At 44.4% G+C, this 20571-nt stretch overlaps 3 protein-coding genes across 6 annotated transcripts in view; 2 read left to right on the top strand and 1 right to left on the bottom strand.

Annotated features, from left to right (window-relative positions):
- Window positions 1–8639: 8639 nt before the first annotated feature.
- Window positions 8640–10554, bottom strand: LOC130837088 (histone H2B type 3-B). 2 transcript variants are annotated; one of them, XM_057709869.1, is made up of 2 exons: window positions 9959–10554; window positions 8640–9287 (listed from the first exon to the last, which is right to left on the bottom strand). In XM_057709869.1, exons 1-2 carry the CDS (start codon window positions 10269–10271, stop codon window positions 9109–9111), a joined length of 492 nt encoding a protein of 163 aa, XP_057565852.1. In that variant the 5' UTR covers window positions 10272–10554; the 3' UTR covers window positions 8640–9108. The 2 variants fall into 2 exon arrangements, with proteins under 2 accessions (XP_057565852.1, XP_057565853.1); XM_057709870.1 differs by lacking the exon at window positions 8640–9287 and having other exon boundaries at window positions 9786–10554.
- Window positions 10555–10582: 28 nt separating this feature from the next.
- Window positions 10583–15432, top strand: LOC130837089 (histone H2A type 1-H). Of its 2 annotated transcripts, none has more exons than XR_009049251.1 (2): window positions 10583–11165; window positions 15121–15432. XR_009049251.1 is itself a non-coding variant. In XM_057709871.1 (2 exons), the coding sequence occupies exons 1-2, from the start codon at window positions 10583–10585 to the stop codon at window positions 15129–15131; spliced, it is 396 nt and encodes a 131-aa protein (XP_057565854.1). In that variant the 3' UTR covers window positions 15132–15420. The 2 variants fall into 2 exon arrangements, 1 of the variants encoding a protein (XP_057565854.1); XM_057709871.1 differs by having other exon boundaries at window positions 10583–10967; window positions 15121–15420.
- Window positions 15433–19037: 3605 nt separating this feature from the next.
- TRIM17 (tripartite motif containing 17) overlaps window positions 19038–20571 on the top strand; it is a 43153-nt gene continuing 41619 nt past the window's right edge. For both annotated transcript variants that reach the window (XM_057708706.1, XM_057708709.1), the window contains exon 1: window positions 19038–19365. The gene's annotated coding sequence lies outside the window, so the exon portion shown is untranslated. The remainder of the gene's footprint in view (window positions 19366–20571) is intronic.

Genomic DNA, 20571 nt, shown 5'->3' with positions numbered 1-20571 from the left:
TGGGCCCCTGGCATCTCTCCTCCACTTTCCTCATACCCAAACTTTCTAAGGCAAATAGTACCCCATTTGGGTTTATTCAAACATATGCTTGTGTAGGTATCTTGAAAGCACCTTGCTAACTGCTCTGAACAGCAGTGAACCACTTTGTCTTTTGTAGGTGCCATTAAGTTTCCTGGCCTGTTTGGATAATGCTCTGGATGGTTAAAGTTGCCAGGTAAACGACCTCCACATCAGTGCTTCGAAAACTGTGATGTGCATATAGGAATCTGTTTAAAATGCAGATTTGGACTCAATACATTTGGGGTGGGGCCCAAGCATCTGCATTTCTAACAGGCTCCCCAGGTATTCCTGTGCTGAAACAAGTGAGAAATGTGAATTCGTAAGTCCTTATGTTTCTGTCTTGGGAGTTAACATAATAGGGAAACTTAGCCTTGTGTATATAGGAATTCATTTAACAAGGAGTCAACCTGGGGACTGGTGACTTCAGTTAAAAATGAGACAGGCCCCAAATGGAGTCTCTTATGCTAAGCCCCCCATCACCAAATCAAAACTTGATAATTACAGTTTCAGCTTTGCTAGAAATAGAATCTTAAACCAGTCAGTAAGGAACTGCCCGATCAGCTCTAGTTAGGTAATCTGCCTCATAGATCCCTGCCATGCCCTGAAGGGCCATAACCTTGGAGTAACCAACCTGCTTTTTTGCCCAGTATATCTTCTTTGTTTCTGCTCCCTTCTGGATATAAAAGTGTTTCATTTTGTCCAGCCCCTCGGAGCTCCTTTCTATCAGCTAGATTGGATGCTGCCCAATTCGAATCGAGTTTTGCTCAAATAAACTCTGTAAAATTTTAATATACCTCAGTTTATCCTTTAACAGCTCTGATGGGTAATTATGATCTCGGGTCGCCTCGGCCCACAGTGGCTTGAAGCAAGTTTTCAGTTCTCGGCCAGTGATTGAGGTTGGGTCTTGGTGGTGAGGGCACTGAATCCTAGCCACTAGACCAGTGGACAGTGACAAGGCCCTGGCCCTACAGCTTCGCAGAAAAGAATTCCCACAAAGACGGCAAGTAGTGAAACAAGTAAAGTATTTATAAGGAAAAAAAAAAGTATGTGTGGAAGACACACAGGCGGGCTCAGAGAGAGAGTTGTGCCCTTGTGGCAGTTTGAATCATTTTCAAGGGGCATTTCTTCCATGTTTCCCTTGTCCTATTATTTTGATTTGCCTGGCTCAAAGTCCATATTTGGTGTATCTCAGGATTTTCCTGTGTGTGTGCGTGTCTCTTACCCAAGATGGATTCCACTGAAGAGGCCTGTGGGTAGGTTTGGGCACTTGGCATTACTCCTCTTTTGACCTCCAAGAAGCCTACCTGTGCATGGGTAGTGGAGGGAGATCTGACTTCGTGAGGAATTTGTGGTCTCTTATCTTCTATCTGGGCAGGGCCCAGACTCCTCTCCCAATTGTCCTGTTATTCCTGTGCATAGGGAACTGAACTCAGACCGTTTGCCTTGAGGGCTCATCTGCCTCTTGCCTCAATTAGAGAACAATAATAGTATCTAACCCTTGGAGTTATTAGGAGACTACATGAGATCACACATATCAAACACTTAGCATATAGCTGTCACTTCAAAGGGCTTTAGTCAGTATGAATAATAACAACATGGACTAATGCTTCTTTTGAACCTCATTCATTTCCTCCCTCCAGTTAAAAATCTGCCCTGTTGCTTCCAATGTAAGTACATGGTATGTTTTCAGTACTATTTTCTGTACTTCTGAAAGAACTGTTCGTATTTACTTTTTTTTTTCTTTTTCAACCTCTTCATTGGAATATAATTGCTTTACAGTCTTGTGTGTATTTACTGTTGAATTCTGAAAGGAATCACCTCCTTGGCCTTTGAGGGGAAAAAATGATAGAAAATCAATGACTGGAATGGCAGTTAGAAGCTGCCATTCCTCTCTGCTGAATAAGCACAAGCTTCCCATCCCTAGCTGTTGGGCTAAGGAAAAAATGTCCCCTAGTGTTTGTTCCTATCCAGAAAAAAATGGAGACACAGGATTACAACCGGTTTTTATTAGCTTCTTCATTTTTTCAATCAGGTTGAGACAAGGTAACTAAACAAAGACAGCTCTCCGGGTTACAACAAAGGGTTTAACAAAAATGCTCGACCTGACGCCTTGAACTCGCAGACGCGCCTTCGGATTGGCTGGGCTATTGTCCAATAGGAAAGAAGAGCCAGCATCTGCTATTTACATAAATTCTTTGTGGATCAGGCAGCGCTGGCAGGGCCGTCCAATCTGTTTCTAGAGATTTGGAGCCTTCATTTGAATATGGGGGTAATAAATAGTGATGACCACCACCTTCTACCGGCTTGGCCCCGCCTCATTTCCATGCCAGAGGCGCAGCCCAAGAAGGGCTCCTAGAAGGCTGTCAGGAAGACTTAGAGTGGCCCAGAGAATAAGCACGGCCACAAAGAGAGCTAATCCGTGAACGTGTATAAGGTGCTGAAGCAGGTGCATGCCAGCACAGGCATCTCTTCTAAGGCCAGGAGTATCATGAACTCGTTGATCAAGGATGTCTTCGAGCTCATGCTTCAGCGAGGCCTCCCACTTTGGTGCACTACAAGCGCTCTACCATCATGTCTGGGGAGGGTGCAGAGGGCTGCACACCTGCTGTTGCCCCATGAGCCGTGTGCCGTGCCCGAAAGTACCAAGACTGTCAAGTACACCAGCTCGAAGTGAGGCGGGCTGCAGTGCTCCGGGACCCAAAGGCCCTTTTCACAGACCTCTCAGTGCTCAAAAAAAGAGTGTGACACCTGATGTGGTTGTGAAGTGCTGTTCACTTGGGGTTATGGGGGAGATGGAGTGCGCTCCTGAAATAAAGCTAAGCTTCTTTTTTTTTAATGGTATGTCACCAAAAAGACCTTCTGTGTTAGCTTCAGCCCTTACACTTGAGCCCTTGAACCCGGTCCAGGCCCTTATGTCTGCACGTGGTGAGTGCCCTGCGCGTGAGAGGCGTGGGTCACTTCTAAGGCTTAGTGCCAACCTCCCTCTCTACCCATACCCCTTCGTGGGTCAGGCTGGGGTGCGCTGGACATGACACTGGGTGAGGCTCTGGATGTTGTAACACAGACCAGGCAGTGACTTTTGGGGCCCTCCTTCTGTCTTTGCCGCGGCAAAGCATCATGAGCTTCTTGCCCGAAACATTTAAGCAGCATTGAGTTTGAACAGCTCCTGATAAGCACTAACGCTGTTCTTGTTTGAAATATCAAAACAGTGGGAGCACAGATACTGATCTAGACCCTCTTATTTAGCCAAAATCCTTCAAACTAGGAGATTGGTATATTCTTTTATCCAAAAAAAAAAAAAAAAAAGTGTATACTTTTTTTTAACATGTGCCTCATAGCCGTTTTTTTCCTCCCCAGTCTTATTGAGATACAGCACTGCATAAGTTTAAGGAATTGGAAGTTTGTACTGTTTGACTGCTTTCATCCAGTTCCCCATCCTCTCCCCACCCCTGCATAACCACAATTCTGATCTCTTTTTCTGAGTTTAAGTGTAATTGACCTACAACACTATGTTAATTCCTGGTACACAGCGTAGTGATTCCATATTTCTAAACATTTGAAAATGATCACCCTGATAATCCAGTTGTCAGTCAGCATACAAAATATTATATAATTATTGACTGACTATATTCCCCATGCTGTACATTTCATATCTGTGACTCATTTATTTCGTAACTAAAAGTCTGTACGTCTTAATCTCCCTCACCTATTTCTCTCCTTCTCTAACCCTCCTCCCCTCTGGCAACCACCTGTTTGTTCTCTGTATCTGTAACTCTGTTTCTATTTGGTTGTTTGTTCATTTGGTTTCTTTTTTACATACCACATATAAATGAAATACTGTATTTGTCTTTCTCTGATTTATTTCACTTAGCATAATACCTTCTAGGTCCATCATGTTGCAAATGGCAAGATTTCATTTATTTTTTTATGACTGAGTAATATTCCATTGTATATATAAACCATATCTGCTTTATCCATTCATCTACTGATGAGCACTTAGGTTGCCTCCATCTCATGGCTATTGTAAATAATGCCGCAATGAAAATAAGGGTGTTTTGGAATTTATGTTTTTGTTTCCTTCAGATAAATACCCAGAAGTGGAATTGCTGTATTACATGGTAATTCTATTGATATTTTAAAGTTTTTTGAGGAACTGCCATTCTGTTTTCCATAGTGGCTGCACCAATTTACATTCCCACCAACAGTGTATGAGGGTTCCCTTTTCTCCACATCCTCACCAACACTTGTTATTTGTTGTTTTTGATAATAGCAAATTTGACAGCTGTGACGTGATATCTCATAGTGATTTCAATTTGCATATCCCTGATGATTAGTGATGTTGAGCATCTTTTTACGTGCCAGTTGCCCATTTGTACCTCTCCTTTGGAAAAATAGCTATTCAGATTCTCTGCCCATTTTTTAATTGGGTGGTTTGGTGGTGGGGGGGGGGGTGTATGTTGAGTTGTATGAGTTTTTTGTATACTTTGGATATTAACCCCTTGCAGATGTATTGTTTACAAACATCTCCCATTCAGTACGCAGTGTTTTCATTTTGTTGATAGTTTACTTCACTGTTCAAAAACTTTTTAGTTTGATGTAGTCCCATTTGTTTATTTTTGCTTTTGTTGCCCTTGCCTGAGGAGACATATTCAAAAAAATACTGCTAAGACTGATGTCAAAGAGTGTACTACCTATGCCTTCTTCTAGATGTTTTATGGTTTCAGGCCTTAACTCATTTAAGTCTTTAATCCATTTTGAATTTATTTTAGTATATGGTGTGAGAAAGTAGTCCCATTTTATTCTTTTACATGTAGCTGTCCAGTTTTCCCAACACCATTTATTGAAAAGGCTGTCTTTTACTCAATGTATATTCTTACTTCCTTTGTTGTAGATTAGTTGCCCATATGAATGTGTGTTCATTTTTAGGCTCTTTATTCATTCAGTTCCATTGACCTATGTGTCTGTTTTTGTGCCAGTACCATGCTGTTTTGATTACTGTAACTTTTTACTATAAACTGAAGTTAAGAAGTATAAGAAGTATGATACCTTCAGCTTTGTTCCCTTTTTCTCAACATGGCTTTGGATTCTCTGGGTCTTTTGAGTTTCTATACAAATTCTAGAATTATTTGTTCTAGTCCTGTGAAAAAATGCCATTGGTATTTTGATAGGGATTGCATTAAATCTGAAGATTGCCTTAGGTAGTTTGGTCATTTTAACAATATTATTTCTTCCAACCCATGAACACGGTATATCTTTCCATCTGTTTGTGTCATCTTCAATTTCTTTCATCAGTGTTTTATAGTTTTCCAAGTACAGATCTTTTACCTCCTTGGTTAGATTTATTCCCAGGTATTTTATTCTTTTCAATGCAATTGTGAATGGGATTCTTAATTTCTTTTTCTGATAATTTGTTGTTAGCATATAGAAATGTAACAGATATCTGTATATTAATTTTGTGTCTTGCAAGTTTACTGAATTCGTTGATGAGTTTGAGTAATTTTTTTAGTGGTGTCTCTAGGATTTTCTTAGTATCATGTCATCTGCAAACAATGACATTTTTACTTCTTCCTTTTCAATTTGAAATTCAATTCTTCCTTTCATTTCTTCTTCATATCTGATTGCTGTCACTAAGACTTCCAATACAATGTTGAATAAAAATGGTGAGAATAGACATCTTTGTCTTGCTCATCTTAGAGGAAATGCATTCAGCTTTTCACTGCTGAGTGTGATGTTAGCTGTGAGTTTGTGGCCCTTATTCTGTTGAGGTATGTTCCCTCTATACCCACTTTGTTACGAGTTTTTACCATAAATGGATATTGACTTTTGTGAAAAGCTTTTTCTGCATCTATTGAGATGATCATATGATTTTTATTTTTCAGTTTGTTAATATGATGTATCACAGTGATTGATTTGCAGATTTTGAACCAACCTTTCATTTCTGGGATAAATCCCACTTAATCATAGTTATGATCTTTTTAATGTATTGTTGAACTCAGTTTGTTAATATTTTGTTGGGAATTTTTACATCTATGTTTATCAGTGACATTGGCCTGCAATTTTCTTTTGTTGTAATATCTTTGGTTTTAGTGTCAGGGTGATGTTGGTCTCATAGAATCAGTTCAGAAGTATTTCTTACTATGCAATTTTTTGGAATAGTTTGAGAAGGATACGTGTTAACTCTTCTCTAAATGTTTGGTAGAATTCACTTGTGAAACTGTCTGGTCCTGGGTTTTTTGTTTGTTGGGAGATGTTTTTGTTTGTTTTTGCTTTTTGTTTATTACTTACCCAGTTTCAATCTTGGTGATTGGCCTGTTCATATTTTCTATTTCTTCCTGACTCAGTCTTGGGAGATTGTACATTTCTAGAAATTCACCTGTTTCTTCTAGGTTTTTCTTTTTTTTTTTTTGCTGATCTTTTGTAATTCTGTGATGTCTGTTATAACTTCTTCTTTATGCTCCTTTTAAGAGGCTTTTCCATAAAATAAATATAGCACTTTAAAAAAAATTTCAGTAAACCATATGCAAAATAAATACGTTACCTGTATGACACATTTAATAACAACTAAGGTATGCAAGCTCATACTGGGCCCATCCTGTTCTCACTCTAAAAAATATCTCATAGTGCTAGTGATGCTCAAACTACAAAGAACACCTTCAGAGAACAACCCAGTCTCCAAGAGCCAAAATGCTATGTGAGGTTTGAATTCACAGCTGTGTTCCCTGAGGTGGACGATGGCCATCTGACTCCTCCCTTCAGGACTTGCACACATTTCCAGTTACTGCCACTCATTAGTCAATATATAATTTTTTATACAGTAAATTCTGTTTTGCATTTGTAATTTCTTATTAAAGGGACAGTTTTTCCCCCTCCAGAATATTTTCTTTACTCCATAATAATTAACAAATTTGACCTGAATTTTCTGAGATGAAGACGGAGTCTCCTAAATGCATTTCAGATTGTATACCTGCAAAATTCCTCCAGTTCCTTCCAGATCCTTAAACACTTTATTATTTCAGATGCAGAGAATGATTCTATTGTGCCGAGTCCTAGTTCTGCTCGCCTCTATTGTATTATCAAGTACTTGGTTAACTATCCTAGTTTAACTTTCAACTTAGAACATATATTTTCCCTGTTGTAATAATATGATAGACATAGTTTCTGTATACAATTTTCCCTCAATTCTCTTAATCGTAAGATCTCTATAGCAGGAACTCTGTATCACCTTGCCTCTTCCTTAACAGACTCCCCTCCTAGGAGAGGGCCAAATTGGGCCCACTCTGCACCTGGGGCTGTGTGTACAGCCTCCACTGGACTGTTCAGCAAATACAGGCAGGCTTTTTTTAACTTCAAGCTAATTCTGTGTGCCAGAAGAGTCGAAAGTATTGAGAAATCCATTGATGTTTTGCATTATTCACAGAAAAAAATATTTTTTAAAGAGTTGTACTTGCAAACTATTGTAAAACATTCATTTTGCTTCTTGATTTTATTTTTGGTACTAAGCAGTGCTGTTGTCTACTGCTAGCACTATCACATTCTATGCTGGAGACAGTTTTCATTTATTAGGCCTTTGGTTTAAGCTCATTAAGGAATCACATGGATCTGTGAGACTTTCATGCAACTATAAGTTTTCATTAAGACACTGACTCCCAATCTACTTTTGTGGGAGGCTGAGGGCTTGGACTCAGTCAGCATACCCCTATTTCAAGGTGGAGGACTGAATTTTGTAGTTTTTAATATGAATCAGATATCTATTGAGAAGATTAAAGGTGTGGATTTTTGGTGACATCATTGCTTTTGTATTACAACTAGGAAGGCAAAGAAATGAGTAAAACTGCTGTGACAAAATTTCCATTTTGAGGTATTTATTTTGGTTAATACTGTTTCAGAACTCGTATGTATCAAAGAACAAAGGAAAAGAAATGATGCTGCACACTGCTATCATTGTAACCATAACAATACTATAAGTGTTCTACTAATTGAGGTAGAAAGTAAAATAGGGAGAGAGAGGGAGGGCAAGACCACGATCCATCTCTTTAAATGAGGTAGGTTTCATTAAAGTTTTATTTTTGGTTTTATATATACCTGTCAAAACGTATTTATGTTTAAACAATTGTGTACTGTCCAGATAATTTTTTAAACACTGACTTACGGTCACCTACAAGTGTTTTTAAATTTTAGTTTCCATTTTTGTACAGAAAAGAAGTAGGTAAAAGAGTGTAAAAAAATATGTATATATATATACATAAACATATATATATATCACTAGGATGAAACTGAGGCAGAAATTGAATGGAAATATGAGTTCAAGGTGAAAAAAAAAATCTAAAATAGCTCAGTGTTAACGAATAACTTAATAGTGTATTTTGTGAATTGACTACGGTATCGAATTGCTATTTTAACAGATACCTTTAAAACACTGATTTAAGACCATTTTGTTTTGTAAAACGTCCTATACCTTGGGATTTGCATCTTTATAACTATTCGAACTAACCATAAAATATTTTGGACACTAAGTTTCATATGTGTGGGGTTTTAGAAATTCTTTTAGAGTGGACCCACTTTGGAAAAGGAATTGGGGGTGGGGGGGGGGAGGCGGGGCGGTGGGCTTTCAGCCACTGTGGCTGAGGACGCTAGGTGGTGGTGGCGACATTTCCTCCCCAACCCCACCTGTCTAGCCGGACCAGGCATGCAACCCGCTTCCTTTGGAGATGATTTGCAAAAACACGATTGTTAGCCTTTAGTTGAATGTTCCTAGCCTGAGATGATGACACGACCTTTCAATACATGTAATTCTCAAAACGGCTCAGGGAAGTGATTATTTGAAATCCCCTTCTTACAAATGAGAAAAATCAAAGCAAGAAAAAAGGTAGGCGATGTCGTCTTCTGAGTGAAGACCCTTCATGCCAAGGCGTTGAGTTAAGACACTTTCTAAATGAATGCCATGAATTCAGAGAAAAGGGAAAATTCTGCGTCACTACTGCGTCACAGAAAATAATATGGCTGAAGTGGGAGAGAACTACATTTGTTGAGAAAAGGGTTATTTTTCTCTTAAATTGCCTTCTTTCCTGCCCCCGCCCTAAAGCTGCCTGCAGCAGCGGTCGGCTTATTACAACTGGCTCCCGCGCACACGGCGCCGCGTTCCGCCACGCTTCCGTTTTCCTTTCGGTTGTCAAACATACAGCCATTGAATTCAGACTTGCAAACACCATTCCGGAAATGTTCATTGCCTTAGGATAGAGGAGTCTGGTCAAGGCGGGAATGCAGCTCCAGACGCCACCGCCGGAGCTGCGCGACAACACCGAGGGCCTCACCAAGTGTGTCCTTTAATTCACCTCCGGGCTCACCCATCAGAAACATAAAAGTGAAGGGACTCGCACGAGGTTCCTCTGGGGGGAGGTGACCCCGCGCCCCTTACCCACTAGCTAACACCACGCGCACACAAAACGACCCAAAGTCAAATGCCCGCAAGCCCTAAAAATGACACTCTCCAGACACTAACCGACACCTGAATCCAAGGATCTTACTTTGTTTAGCGAGGGTGGACACCCGGTCTTTGACTGCCTCCAAAATTATTCAGTTATTTCGTCTCGCTATTCCACACCCAACCTCTAATATGCAAATGCATTCTCTCATTCAGCTCACATACACACGCGCGCACACCTCTCTGGGGCAAGGAGGGAATGGGGGCGCCCTCCCAATAACCACTGAACCGCTTCTGAGCAAACATGGGGTTCATTTACAGAACGATCCTTCACGTGTTCGAAACCCTTTCTCGAGCTTGTGGGTGGCTCTGAAAAGAGCCTTTGGGTTCCCGGGCGCCCGGGCGCGCCTCACTTGGAGCTGGTATACTTGGTGACAGCCTTGGTACCTTCGGATACCGCGTGTTTGGCCAGCTCACCAGGCAATAGCAAGCGCACAGCCGTCTGCACCTCCCGGGACGTGATAGTAGAGCGCTTGTTGTAGTGCGCCAACCGGGAAGCCTCGCTGGCGATGCGCTCAAAGATGTCGTTCACGAAGGAGTTCATGATGCCCATAGCCTTGGAAGAGATGCCGGTGTCCGGATGCACCTGCTTCAACACTTTGTACACGTAGATAGAATAACTCTCCTTGCGGCTGCGCTTGCGCTTTTTGCCATCTTTTTTCTGCGCCTTGGTAACAGCCTTCTTAGAACCCTTCTTGGGTGCGGGAGCTGATTTGGACGGATCAGGCATGATAGCGGATCTTTCCAAACAAAAAAATTCTAAGCGCGTACCAACTCAACTTATACATCCTGTATTCAAATGAAGGATCAAGAGCGTCTGCTTTCTGATAGGATCAAGCGCTGCTGGACGTCATCACTGGAAAGACACATGCAAATTAGGGGATGGCGGTTTCCTTTTCTGATTGGCTACCATAGCTACCCAATCGGAAGGTGCCGGCTCCACTCCCTCAAGACCATATATAAGGCCTCACTGAGCATCGCTGCTTCGTTACTCGGGGTTCTGTTTCTCGGTTTTCTTTTTGGCCTGTGCTTGACTGGGAGATGTCCGGCAGAGGCAAACAGGGAGGCAAGGCTCGCGCTAAAGCAAAGTCTCGGTCGTCGCGCGCGGGCCTGCAGTTTCCTGTGGGTCGAGTGCATCGGTTGCTCCGTAAGGGTAACTATTCTGAGCGCGTGGGTGCTGGTGCGCCTGTGTATCTGGCGGCCGTCCTGGAGTATCTTACGGCTGAGATCCTGGAGCTGGCGGGCAACGCAGCGCGCGACAACAAGAAGACGCGCATCATCCCGCGCCACCTGCAGTTGGCTATTCGTAACGACGAAGAGCTCAACAAGCTGCTGGGCCGCGTGACCATCGCGCAGGGCGGCGTCCTGCCCAACATCCAGGCCGTGCTGCTGCCCAAGAAGACGGAAAGCCACCACAAGGCCAAGGGCAAGTGAGGCCGCGGAGGCGGGCCGGAAACGACCGTACGCCCAGGGGGCCCCGTGACACCAAAGGCTCTTTTCAGAGCCACCCATAGTTTCTAGAAAAGAGCCGCACTGGCCAAGGGCTGTGTCTTTCTGAGCGCGTTTCTGTGCGAACCTGCGCGAGACAGGGCTCGCGGGAAACCGAAGTGGAGGCATGATTTGGGTACGCTTAGGGGCACAGTGGGCTGCGTGGTCGTTTGCTGCGGGGAATGTTGTCTGACACGTGGCCCTTTTGAATCTTGGCCACAGACTCCTGGGTTTTCAATCCCACTTATCTTGAAGGTGTCTACGTTATTCTGGTGACAAACTACTTTGGGCTCCAGAAAGTGTTATTATTCCGTGACATTTAAACACCAAGTACGGACTGTTTTACTATTCTAGGGGAAAACCTGGTAGATCTGGTATTGAAAATAATCTTACAAGAAAACTTACTGCTTGAGGTTCTGATAGGTAAACATAATTTCCAGTTTAAAATGTTTGAATGTGTGAGTTTTTTAGAGAGCATGGATCAGAATTGTTTATTGTATTGGGAATTCTAAGGAAGGGTTTTTTTGCTAGAAGTATTTTCAGCATTTGAAAGGTTTCAAGTTATATTTTTAAAGTAGGTATAAATTTTTAAAGGAAATCTCATTGTAAATAGAATAAAGGAATTTAAATTGTTGTTTCAGTAGCTCAAACGTTAGAGATCCCCTTAAATTGATACCTAAAATCAGAATAAAATAGTTTGTAGATGCAATTTGATAAGGAAAACTACGTTTGTGAATTTAGTAAATTTAAAGTGAACGTTAAGAACAGATTAACATACATGTGGCTATTTTAGAAGATGACTGTTCATGAATTCCATATTCTGTTACAAACCGGTTGGAGTGGTCCCAGAGATGCTCCTGCAAAGTCAGCTGAGAAATGAGAATGTTAATAGCACATTCTTCATGGGGTGAATGGATTAGAGTTAATCCACAATAATTCCCTTGTTTAAAAATCCCTAGCACAGTGTAAGAGCTCAGTAAATGTTGTTTATTCCTGCTATCATTATCCTTACTGGTTCTATTAATTTTTTTTATTATAACAATAAATACAAGCTAGTAAAATAATTTAGGAATATTATATGATATTTATCTTACTAAAATTAGATGTACTCAAGCTAGGGCTCCCTAGACACTCTCTGGAGCAAACCACATATTTGCTAATCTTTAGAAAATATTCTAGCACTATGAGACTGCACCAAAAATTGATAGGAACTATCAGTGTAGATGGAAACAACATCAGACTCCCCTGCAGTGTAGGTAGATAGCAGGGCCAACATTGCCCAGTGGGACCCATTTCAGTGAAACAAACTGCAAGGATTATGCAAGAGATTATAGAGCTTTCTGGAGATCTGTACATTGTTTCCAGTGACAACCTTCAATTCTAGCTTAAATTTGAGTTTTGCATTGATACTCATGTAGGTCGTTGTATATCTTCAACCCCTTCACTGGTATTTAAGAAAGAAAGGTTTCTCAGAAGCAGGGAGTTTGGGTCTTCCAAGTATCATCATAGAGCTCCAGATTTTCAATTCCTCAAGTGGAGAGTTAAGAGGGAGGCTTGAGGTGGGAGGTGCTCTACGGGGCAGCCCTTCTTTTGTCATTTCTAAGGCTGAGCTTATTCAACCACAGGGCCTATTTAATTTTCAATTAATTAAAATACAAAGGCACATTTTCTCAGTCACCCTAGCCACACGTGGACAGAACAGATATAGAAGGTCTCTATCATTACAGAAAGTTCTGTTGGGCAGCTCTGGTCTAAAATCTGACTATCAGGGTTATCAGCTTCAGAAACATGATAAAGTATGCAGAGCTGCCTGCCTTGGTAGAGAAACTCATCAGACTCATGCTTAAAAAACAAAGCACCACATGGCCCAGCAATTCCACCCCCAGATACATATAAAGACTTAGATATGCATACACCCATGTCATATTCAGAACAGCGTTATTCATAACATCCCAAAGGTGGAAACTGACCAAATGTCCATAACAGATGAATGGATAAACAAAATGTGGTCTATCCATATAGTGGAATACTATTCAGCCATAAAAAGGAGTGGCACATGCTAGAAGATGGATAAACCTCAAAAACATCGTGCTAAGTTAAAGAAGCCAGACACAAAAGTCACATATTGCAGGATCTCATTTATATGAAACATCGAGAACAGACAAATCCATAGAGACAGAAAGTAGATGAGTGGTTGTCAGTGGCTGGGGGATAGAGGAAGGAATACGGAGTGTTCACTTTTGGGGTGATGAAAATGTTTCAGAGCTAGAAAGAGGTGATTGTGAATGCACTGAATGTCACTGAATTAATCCGTATAGAATGGTTTATGTTTATGTGACTTTCAACTCGATTTAAAAAGAAATGTGAACATAACACACTCATATGTGCTAAAAAGAAGAGGAAGAGACCGGATGTCTCCATCACTTCTATCCAGTAGGTGGAGTGTGGATGGACCGGGGCCGGCCTGGCTGCACAATAGCATCCCTCAGAGACCATGTGGGAAGAGGGGCATGCCGTCCCTTTGGATGGCCACAGCCTTTCCCTCTGCCTGCCGCGGTGGAGCTTCAAGCCCTTTCCCCAGCCAACTGCCACGTGTCACACATTCCCTTCACTGGAATTTTCTCGGTCATTCTCCCCATGTCCCTATGGGGGGACACTTTATTAAGAAAGATGAGGAAAGGAGGTGGGAGATCCCAGAGGAAGAATGCAGTTTGGGCAGCCTCAGAAACATCCATGCCTGCTATAGATAAAGTGTCCCCAGTTTCTGGAATTTTTATCAGTACCCAGCAGTGGCTGGGTACAGGCCACACCCAGGAGAGAGGTGAGGTGGGCTTTTGGACTTGGGCCAGGCTAAGCTGAGGTGTCCCCAGTTTCTGGAATTCTCAGCTTAGCCTGGCCCAAGTCTGAAAGCCCACCTCACTTCTCTCCTGGGTGTGGCCTGTACCCAGCCACTGCTGCACATCTTGTCTCTCCTTCCTACTCCATCAGTTCTTTTTGTACGTTCACCAACATATTTGAGAATCTTCCAAGTGAAAAAGCAAATGGACTCCTCTCCTTCTCCCCAAGTTTCTGTGCTCTCCCAGATCCTGGATTAGAACTTAGAGGACTTGGGTCAGCCGGCTCCCAGTGCCATTGGATCTGGGCTGAGCTGAGCTGTTCTCCCCCTATGTCGCCCTGTTACATGGCTGCCCCAGCCCTGGTCATCAGTATCTACCTAGTGCCCTGCCCTCCCGCCCCCCCCATCCCCAGCCAGGGTCTTGTTTCTATATATTGCTTATAAAGACTCATGAAGGCTTTGATTTTCTCCAATGCATGTCCAGCAAAAGCTCTAAAACTGCATCCTTTTCTCTGCCCACTCCCCTCCCTCACACCTCCTCGTCAGCTCAGTTCTACTGACTCCTGCACAGGTCTCTGGGGACACCCAAGTCCTGGTGCTTTTCTCCTTCCTCTAAGCTTTGGACCCAGCAGCCCCTCCTGTGAGCGCTGCCCTTGGGGCTCCAGGCCATCTCTGTCTCCCACTGCCTGTCTTCAGCTCACTCCCAGCCACGTGCTGCCCCCTTTGGGTCATGTCCTTCCAGTTCTCTCCTACAGGATGGCAGATCAGCCCCAAATGTCCTAGTGGGCCTGGGGCTCAGCAGTTTGAGCCACACTCCCCAAGAAAGCTGGTAGTTAGTGAACATGCTGAAGGCTGGCTCATACGCATTTGGGGCCAGCTGGGGGGTCAGCTGGTCGATCAGTCATGGGTCAGTGAGGGGGGAGGAGGGTCCCTGGGAAGGCTCTGGTCTGGCAGTCTCTCTCACATAACTGAACGCTTTGGTTCTTCTCACCATCTTTCCCCATGGCTAGTTTAAGCTTCCTTACACAGTCCCAAGGAGACAAAGAGTGCTCAGGACCCCTAAGGCCTGGCCCGCACACTGTCACTCAGGCCTCAGTCTAAATCACAAGGCCTGCGGGACCCCATGTGTGGACCAACAGTGGAGGCCTCCAACAGCCCCCACTCTGAATGCTAGGAGCGGCAATGGCCATGTTGCCATCCACCACAGGTGCTGTGGCTTGACCGGAGGCTTCCTCTTTCTCACTATCTCATCCAGGTCATGGATGAGACGGGCTTCAGTGACACCCCAAACATCATCGATGGCAGATGTCTTCCCAGAGTGCCAGGCTTGGTGCTCCTGCTGGGGATTTCCACCCACTCGTGGCTGGAGTGCACTCTGAGCCTCGTACACTGCCCCCATACTACCACCTCCTCACTATTCCCCAGTGGGGCAGACGGTTCTGCCATTCTAGAGCAACTCAAGTAAACTAAATACACAAACAAAGCTGCCTTTAATTCATTCTTTTCCATGGTTGCCCACATGGAGACCAACAGCAAGTTGGTAAACATCAGGAAGAGGGATCATTCTATGTCAGCTTCTACCACCCTAGTCCTGGATTCTACCTGTAGTAGGCTGAAGGTTGCTCCCCTCTACTGTACCCTCCCCCACCAAAAAAAAATAGGTATGTTCACATCCTAAGGCCTGAATCCTGCAACTGTGACCTTATTTGGGAAAAGTCTTTGCAGGTGTCATTTAATCAAGGATCTTGCAATGAGGAGGTCATCCTGGATTAGTGTGGACCCTAAATTCAGTGATAACTATTCTTACAAGAGACAGAAGGGGAGAAGACACAGAGACACAGGGAGATGGCCACAAGACAACAGAGGCAGAGACTGGGGTGAAGTAGCCACAAGCTAAGTGATACCTGGAGTGTTAGGAACTGGAAGAAGCAGGAAGGATCCTTCGCTTCCTGTCTTTTCCAGAGGGAGCACAGCCCTGCCAACACCCTGACCTCTGGTTTCCAGAAATGGGAGGAAAAACATTTCTGTTGTCTTAGCATCCCCTTCTTACCCCCAGCTCATGGTAGTTTGTTATAGCAGCCACAGGAAACTCATACACCATCATTTCTTACCCTAACTACTTCAGTTGCCTCTGTACTAATCTCTTGCTACCAACACTACAACATAAGTGAGATTTGTAAAAATTCAGTTTCCCTCCTTGGGGATAAAATCTACCAAAAGTCACTCAATGGAATCCACCACATCAACAGGTAGGGAAAAAAGGAGAAAAATCATGAAATCATCTCCATTGATGCAGAAAAAGCATAGAAAAAGTATTTGACAGCTAACAATACAATTAATGGTGAAACACTAGATGCTTTCTCTCTAAGATCAGGAACAAGGAAAGGATGTCTGCCTAGCCACTCATTTGGTATTATTGTTGGAAGTTCTAGCTGGTTCAATAATCCAGAAAGAAAAGAAAGAGAAAGAGGAGGCAGGAAGGTAAGAAGGAAGGAAGAAAAAGAGAAAAAAAGACGAGCAGAGAAGAGAAAAGAAAGGAAAGGAAAAGAAGAAATAGAGATGGGGGAGGGAAGGAGGGAGGGAGGGAAGGAGGGAGAGAGGGACAGAAGGAAGGAAGATGAGGCATACAGATTGCAACAGAAAAAATAAAACTATTTGCAGACGACATGATTGTCTACACAGAAAATCCCAAGACATCTATGAAACAACTCCCCAAACTGATAACTGAATTCAGTGAAGTCTCAGGATACAAGATCAACACAAAAATCAATTGCATTTCTGTATATAAACACTGAGCATGTGCAAACCAAAATTAAAAACACATTGCCATATGAAATCAAAGAAAATGAAACAGGTATAAATCTAACAAAACATGTACAGGACTTGCTGTTGACAATTACAAAATGATGATGAAAGAAATCAAAGAGGATCTAAATAAATGGAGAAACAGTGTTTGTGGATTGGAAGACACAACAGCAATGAAGCTAATTATCTGCAAATTGATGGATGGATCCGCGGGCCAAGACACAGGTGAAGTAATTAATGTGAGGCATCTGGTCACTAAATATTTGTGATCGTTAAGTATACAAGAGGCATTAAATATTCATGATCACTAAGTATACAATAGGTACTAAGCATTCAGAACCCCTGAGACACTTGATTTTCACAGATCTTAAGCAGCCACTGCTGGGACTCTCCACAGGAGAGCCTCTCCCTGTGGGCTGCACCTGTATGCATTGGCCTGGGACCCCTGGTGTCGCCTGGACCCTGTTTCTCATAACCTCACGATCAGCAAGGAGGCTAGGTGGCAGGGAGAACAGGACACACACATGTCCATGTGTGCCCAGGATCAGACGGCGCAGCTTTTCTCCTCACTGACATCCATCCTAAGTTTGTCAGCTTACCCCCTTACTTCTTGTTGCGTGTTTTAAATCAATTTAATAAACCACATGGTTCGAGCTTTCTGTTGTGGCCTGTGAGCCCTTTTGCACCATGACCGGTAGTGCACTTGGAGGGTGTATTTGCCTCCAGTGTCCACAGCGGAGAGCTGTAGGATGCTACCCCCAGGAAGGTGAGCCAGTCAGGATACTTTCCATGGGACAGCTCCCTTTCTTCCTCTCACCACTGGGTATTGGGGAGTGACACTCCAGTGGAGCTCCTGGAGGGCAAGAGAAACCCTGACTGGCCTGATTCGCCAAGGACACGTGTACACTTGGAATGGCTCAGTCTAGCCAGCACCCATACAGGTGTACTGGACACCAGGTTCCTTGAGTCTGATGACAAGTAAACACTGTGTGTGGTACACTCACCACCCTCCTATTGGTAAAATTCCACCTTTAAACGTCACATGTGTGGCCTGAGATGCGTTAGTTACAGGGTCGCACAGCCCTTGAAGGCAGTCACTTCTAGCAGGCCCTGCAGCGTCTGCGAGGTGCCCTCCAAGTAAAAGCCTCAGTCTTTTTAGAGCACAGCAGCAGCCGCTCTTCCATTTACCTCTGACCACTCCTCCTTCCCTGCCCAGCTCCTCCTAGCCTCTGCTGGTCTCTGTCCCTCCAAACCCAGGGGTCCCACCATCCCCAGAGCAGCAGGTTCCCACTCCAAAGTCCTCCAGGTTTCCTCTCAAGTCTCCACGCTCCTGGGCAACATGCCCCAAGCCAATGGTGCTCTATTTCTGCTCAGCGTGTAAACCTCTATGACACTATCTCCCCTTTACTGGTCATCACCTCCCCAGCTAGATGTAACTCCAGGAAGGCACTTTCTCCCAAATGCTCAGAGATATGCCAGGCACATAGTAGGTGCTAAGTGAATATATGATGAATGAAAGGAGAGAAGAAAACCTAAGGAGTGCTTCTGCCTCTAGTCAGCGGAGGCAGAAAAAGAATGAAATTGAGCTCCAAAGGCCACACAACCAAAGAGCAGGGAGAAAGTGTGTCATCCCACCGCTGGGCGCCACCCGCTGCCTCACTGGTTCGTTTTCCGTAACAGTAGTTGAGCAGACTTTGCGTTTGGTTGGGGGGAAGTTACCAAGAAAAGAAAATTAGGAACCTAAGATGAGGGTCGCACTCCCGCAGGGACTTTCAAGGTGCGGGGTCTTCAGAGACTATCCCGGAAGAGAGTTGTTTTTTGTGGAAACGTAATAAAGGGACGTGGGCTTGATGTCTTTGGAAGCTCCGGTCGCCATTTCCGGCCAGTTCCCTGAGGATGCGGCGAGTGAGCTGGGGGTCCCTGGGCGTGAAGGGGACGCGCCGAGAAGGGTGATGCACAAGCCGGGTTTCTGCAGAGCCCCTCCCGCGGCGTCACTGCAGCGCCCCTCCCGCGGCGTCACTGCAGCTGGGCTCGGTCTTTGGGTCCCAAATGATGGGATGCTGCTGGCCCTGGGAGGACAGCGCGCGAGAGGGAGACTCTGCCGACTTGGGAGGTGGGGGTGGGGGGATGGCCGGAGCTAGGGGGAGGAGCGGTGGAGATACAGGGGTGCATGTGCGCAGGAGTGCAGACGTAAGGGTGCAGGGGTACAGGGATGGAGTGCCTGGGATACTGGCTGCACATAAGTGCAGAGATAAAGGAGTGCGGGATTCAGGAGCATGGGGGTGCAGGGATATGGCGGTACGGGGTGGAGGTGGGGATTTCCTGGGCGCAGGGGTGCAGGGATACGGAGGAGGGGATTATAGGGGCTGGGGGCGGAGATACAGGGGTGCAAGAGCATGCGGGAGGAAGTGTGGGGATACCGCGATGCGAGAAGTGGAGGGTTCTGGGAACAACCGGTGGCGGCTTCTGGTGCCCGCGGTGGGGAAGATGGTGGATATGGAGACCCTGGCTCCAGTTCAAAGACCGTCCGCCTGACGCCATCGGTCGCGCATCCGCCCTCTTGGCCTCCGGTTGCGGCCTACCGTGGGCTCAGAGGCTCGGACACTCTCCGGATTTTGCACACTTGATGTCACCGATTTCTCGCAGGGTCGCTCATTCCCGAGACGTAAAGGCTACGGCGTATTCTTCCTGAAAGGTAAGGCTTTTCTCTCTTGACCGTGATGGTTTACTTGATGCCGCTGTTCCGGTGCGCGCTGGAATGGAACACCCCAGGTACCCCACTCAGCACCGCCCGCAAAGCGTGCTCTCTCCTCTCGCGCTCTCCCTAGGGCATTTATCTCCGCCTCCTCGCTGTTGGGAGCCCTAGCGGTCTCTGTTTTGGGCTGTGCCTCAAGTTTTTGTTTGCTCTTTCCTGCTTAAAGGGATACACACACACGTCCATATCTAAAACAGACATATGCTTAAGACCAAATACCCGTATATGTCAACGGCTTTCTTCTTTAACCAAAATCCATAAAAATTCAACACAATATTGTTTACATCGTTTGATTTTCCTATGGTTGTAATTGCATATGCTAACTTTTCTTCTTTTTATAAACTAATCTAACCATTATTATTGTTGTGTGATTCTCAAATTTTCCACTGTGGCCCTGGAGAGACCCTTTAAAATAAAATGGCTATTTTGCCTTTAAGGGTAGCCCCTGATGTTGTTGACAGCATCTTTGCCTTCTGACAGCAACAAGTTATTTCAGATTCATCAAGGAATTTTGATATGATTTTTTGTTTTGTTTTGTGTGATATTGTGACATTAATAAGAAATTACATATTTGGTCTTTTCCCTGTTCCTGGCACAGAGCTCCTAAAATGCGTAGGATTTCCTGTGATGAAAGCCATAAAGGTGTCTTTGGTTACATTAATGAGATGACTTTTAGAAACTCGTTGAGATGGGGGCTGGTTGCCAGGAGAACCAAGCAAGTGATTACAGGGTTGGAATTTTCAGTTCTCCCACCCCCGCCTCCAGGGAGGGGAGAGGGGCTGGAGGTTGACTCAATATCCGGTGACCAAGGAGTTGCTCAGTCATGCCTAGTAATGGAGCCTCCATAAAAACAAGAGGATGAGTTCAGAGAGCTTCCAGGTTGGTGAATATGTGGAGGTTTGGTGTGCCCAGAGCAAGTATGGAAGCTCAGTGTTTCTTCCCACATGCCTTGCCCTGTACATCTCTTCCATCTGTCTGTCCCTGAGTTATATCCTTTAAAAATAAACCAGTACTCTAGTAAGTAAGGTGTTTCTCTGAGTTCTGTGAGCTGCTTTTGCAATCAAACCCAAAAGAGAGACCTTGGAACCTCTGATCTATAACCCACCAGTCAGAGCACAGGTGACATCCTGGACTTGCCATTGGCTT

Source organism: Hippopotamus amphibius, chromosome 15 (assembly GCF_030028045.1).
Source record: "Hippopotamus amphibius kiboko isolate mHipAmp2 chromosome 15, mHipAmp2.hap2, whole genome shotgun sequence".
Lineage (NCBI taxonomy): Eukaryota > Metazoa > Chordata > Mammalia > Artiodactyla > Hippopotamidae > Hippopotamus > Hippopotamus amphibius.
This window is presented reverse-complemented; position numbering and strand designations above follow the sequence as displayed.